Raw genomic sequence first — 9189 nt, 5'->3', positions numbered from 1 at the left:
ATTTTATTTAATTTCTTTTTTCCTATCTTATAAGCTATACCAAACAAAAGATAATAGATTTTTTTTAGAGCGAATATGTTAAAACCCACCAAACTATCATCGGCGAGTTTTATACCTAAATTATTAGATGTTCTTGTTACCTCCTGGATAATAATCTCCTTTAGATTAAAATCTTCGGTTAATATGTGACAAAATTTAGGATAACTTGTTGAAGTATGCGTGCAAATGTCTTTAAAATGGGTCCACTTGGCACGATGAGTTCATGGTAGTTCAGAGAATTTTATTAATACCCAGTAGTTTAGATATGAAACTCGCAAAATAACAGTAATAATTTAGGAGGAACACCCAATAACTTTTATTCCTTCCCCTTCTCCTTTTTTAAGTAGGTGTTTAGCCATAAAAATCAAATATTTTTATGGCTACAGATAATAACGATCCACATAAAAGGGCTGCATAGCCCAATATCATCATACTTACGTGCATTATTAACCACTCGGATTGAAGAGTTATGTACTAATATTCCAGGATACGGTATTTCGGTTAAAATACCTGAAGTGGCAAAGCTTTGGGTAAAAATAGCACTTGGGCCAGTTATTTTACTTAAAATTAAAAAATATCTAAATTCTAAATAAAAAAATTAATAATAGACTAAGATTCTAAATAAAGGATAATAAATAAACGGGGTCTTCTTTTATTCGAAACGTCTCGTGATCTTCAACCAATTATGCGTTGACTTTCATTATTTTGATTTCGTTTTTTTTCATTGGAGTAGTGTGACTATGTTACTATTGACAGATTTCACTGCCATAAGGCCATAAGACGTATCAATAGTTTTCTATTATAAATAGAAAGAAAGTCAAATTTATCTAAATACCATAAAAATCAAATATTTTTTATTTTATTTGGAACTTTTGAAGTTAGAGTTGAATATAGAGTTTTGTTTGGTTAAAATTTTTGCAAAGATATTTGATTGTTTGAATGTACTGAAAGTGAAAAAAGTAAAAACAGGGTTTTATACGTTTTTCAAATCTCAATATTTTCATGGCCAAACAATTTTCATATAAGGTGAATTTTTTTTATTTTTTTTTTAAAAAGTTTAATACTCATGGCCAAATGGGTCTGTTTTCATTTTTCTTTTCACTTTTGCATTTTCGGTACATACAAATAATCAAATATTTTTTTATAAAACTATAACCAAACACAGCCCATCTTCAATTCCAACTTCAAAAATTCCAAATAAAGGAAAAATATTTGATTTCCGTGACCAAAAGCCTACTAAGTTTCCAAACAAAGGTAATCATTTTTTCTTACTTTTGGCGTTTTATCACACGATTAAACTGAATCTTTTATCTCTGCATCACTTTTGTATTTATCTGCAAGTATATTTCCAGCCCTAACCCCAAGTGCAATTCTTGATATTCTGCTAGGCTTAAGAATTTCAAGAACATAGCAGATATGGATTGGTGGGTGTCAATGCCAAAAGTAGAACTACATGCCCACCTTAATGGCTCTATCAGAGACTCCACTTTGCTGTATGTTCTCTCTTTCTTATTCTTGAAAGTACTCCCTCTGTCCCAATTTAAGTGTTTTAGTTTGACTAGACACGTAGTTTAATAAATAATGTTGTGGTCTTAAATTAAATATGGGTGTAATGTACTAAAATGTTCTTTGAATCTTGCGATTATAATCTTGCCATATAAAATGTTTAAATTGTCAACTTACTGGACGTAGAAAAAGACACTTTTTTTGGGACAAACAAAAAAGGAAGTAACAAATATTTCTGTATGTTGGTTTCTTGGGAACTATAGTTTAAGCAGATAGTCCTATCTGTTGTCTTCTTCTTGGGTGGTGTTCTTGTTTGTCCTCCCATTTTTGTGTGTGTGTGTGTTGGGGGGGGGGGGGTGAAGTTAAGAACTTTGTTTTTCTTTTTGTACAAAGATGATGAGGCCAATTGGGTTAAGAGTTGCTTGCATTTTGGATTTTGTGTGTCTGCTGTTGGGAGAGGGAAAAAGAAACAAAAATGGTTCCATAAGAAGAAGTCCTTGAATAATAATGATAGGAATGAAAGTTTTATCATTGATGTGAATGTGATGCTGATATTTTCATTTGCTAGGAATATAAACATAATCGGCAATAGCTATTGTTGAGACAATACTGTATCAACATGTGAAAAACTATAGTTTTAATAACCTCCTTTGGTTTTTTTTTATGTCGCGGTTCTTTTTCAAGGTGAAATTAGGTTACGTTAGTGATAATTAATGAATAAATGGTGTTGGCTGTATTTTGCCCCTTAGCCAACTTGTGACTTGTTTGGTACCATCACAATTTAAACTTTGGAATATGAATTATTGGTTTTGAAATGAGAAAGGATTTAAGTTGATAACTCTAGGATTTAAGTTGATAACTCTTATTGTGACTTTTAGACTCAGTTATTGGTTATTATGTTCACTAATTAGTCTCTTAGACTATAAGTGACATTTTGAGTTCATTTGTTTAGAGGTGTCCCTAGGGAGGTCCTTTGGAGATTTTTAGAGTCTAGAGGTGTATCTATGGCTTATATTAGGGCTATTAAGGACGTGTATGATGGAGCCAAGATCCGAGTTGGAATTGTGGGAGGGCACTTAGATCACTTCCCGGTCGTGATGGGGTTGCACCAGGGATCAGCTCTTAGCCTGTCCCTATCTGCCTTAGTACGAATTGACACGGCATATTCAAGGGAGGTGTCGTGGTGTATGCTATTCGCAGATGACATAATATTGATTGACATGACACGCGGTGGAGTTAACTATAGGCTGAAAACTTGGAGACATGCTTTAGAGTCTACAGGTTTCTGGTTAAGCAGGACTAAAACAGAGTATCTGGAGTGTAAGTTCAGTGACGTAACACACGAGGCGGAGGTGGAAGTGAAGATTGACGCACAAGTCATTTCCAAGAGAGAAAGCTTCAAGTATGTTGGGTCCATAATGCAAAGGAGAGGGGGAGATTGATGAGGATGTCTCACATCGTATTGGAAAGGGCGAGTTAAATGGAGGCCCGCTTCCGAGGTATTGTGCGATAAGAATGTGTAGCCAAAGCTTAAAGGTAAGGTCTACATAGTGGTAGTCGACCAACTTTGTTGTATGGGACACAGTGTTGGCTAGTCAAGAACGCTCTTGTTCAGAAGATGAACGTAGCAGAGATGAGGATGCTCAGATGGATGTGTAGGCATATTAGGAGAGATATGATTTGGAATGAAGTTATACGGGACAAGGTGGGAGTAGCTTCTGTGGCGAATAAGATGAGAGAAGCGAGACTGAGATGGTCTGGGCATGTGAAGAGGTGCGCGGATGTGCCAGCGAGGAACTGTGAGAGTTGGCTATCGCAGGAGTTAGGAGAGGTAGAGGTAGGTCGAGTAAGAATTGGGGGAAGGCGATTATACTGGACATGGCACAATTTCAAATTACTGAGGACATGGCCCTAGATAGGAAGGTGTGGAGGTTGAGGATTAGGGTAGAAGATTAGCAGATAGCCGAGTGGTGTCACACTTTAGTTGGGAGAGGCAGGGGCTCACAATTTCAGCTTACTGAGGACATGGGCCTAGATAGGAAGGTGTGGAGGTCGAGGATTAGGGTAGAAGGTTAGCAGATAGCCGAGTGGTGTCACACTTTAGTTGGAGAGGCAGGGGCTAGCCTTCTCTCCACACCCCCTTGTTAGTATTATTATTTAGTAATCGCGTAATTACTTGCTCTTCTATGTGCATTACTATCTGTTGCCCATTTGCACTGTATCTTGATATTTTGCTACTATATTTTTTGTATCTGCTTCAAATTCTTTTCGTTTTATTTTCTCTTCTTTTCTTTTTCTTTTGAGCTGAGGGAAAAACCTCTCCGCTCTACAAAGGCAGGGGTAAGATCTGCATACATCCTACTCTCCCCAAACCCCGTTAGTGGGATTACGCTAGGTATGTTGTTATTGTTGTTGTTGGCCTTGGATACATATTCTACCTGAGTTTGCATGCGCCATGTATGGTGAGGTTTGTTTATGTTCGTCGCATATCTTATGGTCTAGAACTTGCCCCAAGTGTGTTTCAAGGCGAAATCCTAGACCACACTTGGTTTGAAAAATAATGTTAGGCTTCTCTTATTTAGGACCTTTATTTTTCTTTTGTTTAGGGACATGCCATTAAGCAATGAATTTTTGCTGTTAGCCTTTGAGGTTTCGGTTAGCCATGGACTTAAAGTGATCCATCCACTTTTGCAAATTGAACTTTTATTTTCTGCTGCTGGGACATATAAACTTAATCTTTCAGTGTCTGATTACCTTTCCAAAAAAAAAAAAAAGAAAAAAAAAAACTAATTCTTTCAGTGCAATTACCTTGTTTTTCTTATCATCCATTGCTTTGAGTTCTGACTTGGCATTTGGTCTTGCGTTAGTCGTGTATTCTAAAAATTTCTCTGTGGTTCAATCTTTATTTTGCAGGGAACTTGCTGGAGAACTGGGTGACAGGGGGCTCGTACATTTTCCTGATGTGGAGCGTGTTATCTTAAAACGTAAGCCAATTTCCTTTTTGTGCTTTTGCTAATAATATGCCAAGCTCCTTTTTTCCACTTCTATTTTAGTATCTTGAAACATGCCTTGAGCTTACGTCTATGTGATTCAGATGATCGCTCCCTTACTGAAGTCTTCAAATTGTTTGATTTGATACACATTCTTACAACTGACCATGAAACTGTAACCAGAATTACTAAAGAGGTACTCTGTTAGTGCAGTAGTCCAAAATTCTTCATTTCATGCAATGTATGCTGCAATTATTTGATTTTGTTATTATATCCATGAAAAATAGGTAATTGAAGATTTTGCTGCTGAAAATGTTGTATACTTGGAGCTAAGGACAACTCCAAAGGTACTTTAGGCTTTTTTCATTTTTGGCCCTTCGGCCAAATTGATTATGGGTGCTAGCCAAAATATACATAACATATACACTGATTATGTATATGATGTGTATATTATATGTATATTATGTGTATATTTTGTGTATACGATAGGTATATTATGTATATTATTACTTATTATACATTACATATACATTTTTCGGCTATTGTTTTTTAGAGCGGTCCAAAAATGTAATTCGAACTTTGTAGGTCCTAATTTGGAGCATCATCGTGCTTGGTTTTACAATGGATTAATTGAGAGGATTGTAACTAGTCAGCTGTCAGCTGGAGTGGACTTGGCATTTGGAATCAAATTTACCAAGCATAGCTTGGTTGAATTAAGTGAACAAGATACTTGATTTTGATGTTAGCTCCATTTAGCTTATTACCACTAGTTTTTCAAGATAGTTATTTGGTGAAAGGGTATAAAAACAGAACGAATGCAAATGCATCTTTACATATTTGATCCTATGTATTCTATTCTTACTCTTAAAGGAAATTGATTAGTTGGAAGAGGTGCTAAGTTCACCTTAAAGATCTCTTTGCCAGTAAACCCTTGATTATTTTCAGATTAAAAACATGAAAAGAAACTTGACTTTGCTGTTGGAAATAGTAAACTTAAATGTTCAAGTGTCCAGGATCATGTGTCTTTTTAGTTATCCTAGGTGCATGATCTTCTGTAGTATCTAGGTATGACTTTTATGGTATTGTGACTAAGTTCATAGTGTGTGTTAAAGCTTTTATTAGGTGTGTGTTTAGAAGTGTCTCTTCACACCTATAAAAGCCCGCAGTTAAGTACATAATGCTTGTGCATTTATTAAATGTGAGTCTAGAAGTGTCTCTTCTCACCTGTAAAAGCCCCCCTTGTAATGTTACGTAGAGGGGAGTTTTTCTATATATTATTAGTGTGTTTTATGTTTATTTCCCTGTTCCATCCTCTTTGTGCCTTATAATATTGCGAAGGGCCCACCTTGTATTCCAACAGTTGCATAAACTAGTTCACGACTCCAAAAGGCTTCTTCACATATGTACTGTTCTAGCTCATTCAATAAGAGGCAATTATGATATTTATGGATGTTATTATTGATATTTGTCTTTTCTGAATGCAGAAAAATGTCTCCAAAGGGATGAACAAGAAGTCGTACATGGAAGCAGTTTTGGAGGGTATAAGGGCTGTTAGTACCGTTGAAGTTGATATTTTTAGTGAACCTAATTTTGATTGTCCTGCTAATACCTGTATTTATGCTCGGAGCAACGCTTGTGCAAGCAATGGAACAGGAAGAAAGAAAATATTTGTCAGACTTCTACTCAGTATTGATCGTCGTGAAACCACGGAAGCTGCAACGGAAACGGTATGTTCCTGAATCTGATGCATGATTAAAGAGGCTGAAGGTTTCTGTTACTTTCTCAAAAAAAAAAAAAAAAAAAAAAAAAAAAAAAGAGGCTGAAGGTTTATATATAGCTTTAAGTCCAAGGCTTAATAATTTCTTTGTGATTGGTGAAGGTTAAGCTTGCTCTGGAAATGAGACATTTGGGAGTAGTGGGTATTGACCTTTCTGGAAATCCTGTCATTGGTGAATGGTACCTTTTTGCTCGAAAAAGATTTTCTATTGCATATTATTCCTTGCCTGCATTGGCGAAAGGGGTGTCGAATGGTGGGTTCGGTTGGATTTGAGCGGGTCAAAATGAGCTGAGTCAATTTGGGCTGAAATGGGGTGGGCTAAAAAGCGGGTCATAACCCAGCCCACCCAATTCTTACTTAAGCTCTAAATTCTTTGTTTGTCCTTTAATAATCTTTTACTTACCTAATAAAATTATCTTTTTCCTTATTATAGCTATATATAACATATCAAATAAAAAAATATTTTCTTGAAAATATTTTGACAAGGTTTCTATGGGTCAATTTGGGCTTACATATCAGCCTAATTTTTAGATGGGCTGAAATGAGTTGGCGTAAAACGGGCAAAGCTAATAAATGGGCGGGTCATTAACCCACCCAAACTTGAATGGGTTGGATGGATCATGTTTTTATGGGCCAATTTTGTCACCCCTAATTCGCGATAGTCGAATAAGGTTTGAATTTCTTGATACTTTTTGTCTTGTAGGCTAACCTTTCTGCCTGCTTTGGAGTTTGCTAAAGAGCAAGGACTTCTGGTCACCCTTCACTGTGGCGAGGTGCATCTGGCTTCACTATTTTTGTCCAGCTTCTATCAGTGTCACACCATAATCTCTCTGACCGGTGTATTTGGTACTTAGTGCTATTAGGTACCCAATCCGGTGGAAATCCACGCGATGCTAGATTTTCTCCCTGCAAGAATTGGGCATGCTTGTTGCTTTGGAGAGGAAGAATGGACAAAGCTAAAATCCTTAAAGATACCGGTTAGAAATTTCACCTGTGGTACTTTCAGATTTCTGTAGGACATCCGTTTTTTGTTTTTTGTTTCTTGTTTTTTTGTTTTTGTTTTTTTTGTTTTTGTTTTTTGTTTTGAGAAAATACAGTCACACATCAATGATTGAGCAAATATTTAACCAAATTTCCTTCTCTACCCTAGAATGGACTGTATACGAGGTCAGATTTCTCCTTTTCCTTGATACCCTTGCATATTTGGTGGTTAAAAAAAAAGCTGCTAGATGTTTCCTTCTTGAATACCAGCATGATGAACAAAATGCAGAATTTTCGTGAGAAATTGACATAAATAGCCGCCCATTAAAATGGTAGCCAGCAAAGATGTATTTTTGTATATTAATGTGTAATATATATTTTGATACTTAGTATTGTATATTTGCTAGCAAATGTAATTATTTTTGGATGACCGGCCAAATGTGTAACTTGCCCAATTTTCATTGGCCCTGCCATGTTACGATGATGGCTTAAAGTTCTCTTGTCCTACTGATCCTTCTAGTTTTGTCACATTTTCTCTTCTATGGGTCATTGTAGGTTGAAATTTGCTTGACTTCCAACATCAGGACTGAGACAATATCTTCTCTGGATATTCATCATTTTGGTGAGGTTTCTGATCAACTCTAGATTGTGTTTTGTGCTCTATCTAAATCTAAAGAAAAGCAGAAATCTGGTGATCCTAACTACGCAGAAATCTGGTGATACTAACTACTTTGAATTAAGTGCATAATCTTAGCTTTGACTTGCAGCCGATTTATATAATAGTGGACATCAACTTGTCCTTTGCACTGACGACTCAGGGGTGTTCTCTACTAGTGTGGCTCGCGAGTATAGCCTTGCTGCATCTAGTTTTGGTATGTATTGCTTAATGCAAGCATACCTAGTCGCGTTTTAGACTCTGCTCTCTCCTTTAACTATCGTTTAATATTATGAAGGTATACGAAAGCGAGAGATGTTTCAGCTGGCTAGGAATGCCGTTAATTTTATTTTTGCTGGTAATAAAGTGAAACAGGAGCTGGAGCAAGTATTTGATTTAGCTGCAAAGAGCCTGAAATTCTGATGAGAAATTTATCAGATACAACAACATATGCAGTGTGATCACACGAGTAAGGTGTGGGGGAGAAATGTATCAAATGAACAGGAATATTCTTCCAGTTATTGTAATTGGATACTGAGACGGGCTTATTAAATGGAGCGACATGGACAATGAAGATTTATGTAGTTGACTCCAACATGTTTGGGATTGAAGTGTTGGTTATGTCACTTATTTCTTCTATAATATTTAGTGGTACCTTCTGAAGATTTCCAAATATGGAATGCACTCGTACTTATTATCAACTTCAACACCTCTATCTGAGCATGTACTATTGTCTATTTATAAAATACATATCAGCTACTTTTAATCAGTTAAGACAAACTGGCTCTAAGTTCAAATTATCCTGATTGTCACACTGCAAAATGATTAGGCAAGGAATGCAAATTTACTGATTGCCGAGGGGCACAAAAACAACACATTAGGTTTACCCCGAATTTTCCTCTTGAAAGGGACTTGTTTTCTAAACATAATTCTGCAAGAGCCTTAGCTTTTAACTAAAGCATGTCTATAATTCTCCTTACTCAAAGCGAAATCAATCCGATCTCAACAATAATAATAACTAAAACCTAAACTGACATCTTTATTTTCATGAACAAGAAAAAAAGATATAAAGACAGAAGATGTTATACGAAACTAGCAGCATTGATAACAGGTCACATAATGAAATGATTACAAGTGATCTGGTGGAGGTTGGCACAAGAGGGAGCATAGGATCACTTCTGAAGAAAGAGATTGAGTATTTCAAAAGACTAGAATTGGAATGTAACTGGGCCTTTATTGAA

The 9189-nt window shown here is 36.1% G+C and overlaps 1 protein-coding gene across 1 annotated transcript; it reads left to right on the top strand.

Moving 5' to 3' along the window:
- The first annotated feature begins 1301 nt into the window (after positions 1–1301).
- On the top strand, positions 1302–8655 carry LOC132053462 (N6-mAMP deaminase). Its single transcript, XM_059445506.1, has 11 exons — positions 1302–1532; positions 4459–4529; positions 4640–4731; positions 4823–4882; positions 6020–6262; positions 6415–6491; positions 7016–7085; positions 7176–7289; positions 7849–7915; positions 8061–8165; positions 8247–8655. Exons 1-11 carry the CDS (start codon positions 1456–1458, stop codon positions 8369–8371), a joined length of 1101 nt encoding a protein of 366 aa, XP_059301489.1. The 5' UTR covers positions 1302–1455; the 3' UTR covers positions 8372–8655.
- Positions 8656–9189: the final 534 nt, after the last annotated feature.

Source organism: Lycium ferocissimum, chromosome 4 (assembly GCF_029784015.1).
Source record: "Lycium ferocissimum isolate CSIRO_LF1 chromosome 4, AGI_CSIRO_Lferr_CH_V1, whole genome shotgun sequence".
NCBI lineage: Eukaryota > Viridiplantae > Streptophyta > Magnoliopsida > Solanales > Solanaceae > Lycium > Lycium ferocissimum.
Note: the sequence above shows the minus strand (reverse complement) of the source record. Positions and strands in the feature narration are given on the sequence as shown.

Coding starts and splice junctions, on each gene's coding strand:
- LOC132053462 (XM_059445506.1), top strand. CDS start 1,456: ATGGATTGGTGGGTGTCAATGCCAAAAGTAGAACTACATGCCCACCTT. Junction 4,732..4,822: donor TAACCAGAATTACTAAAGAG/GTACTCTGTTAG, acceptor CATGAAAAATAG/GTAATTGAAGATTTTGCTGC. Junction 8,166..8,246: donor CCTTGCTGCATCTAGTTTTG/GTATGTATTGCT, acceptor AATATTATGAAG/GTATACGAAAGCGAGAGATG.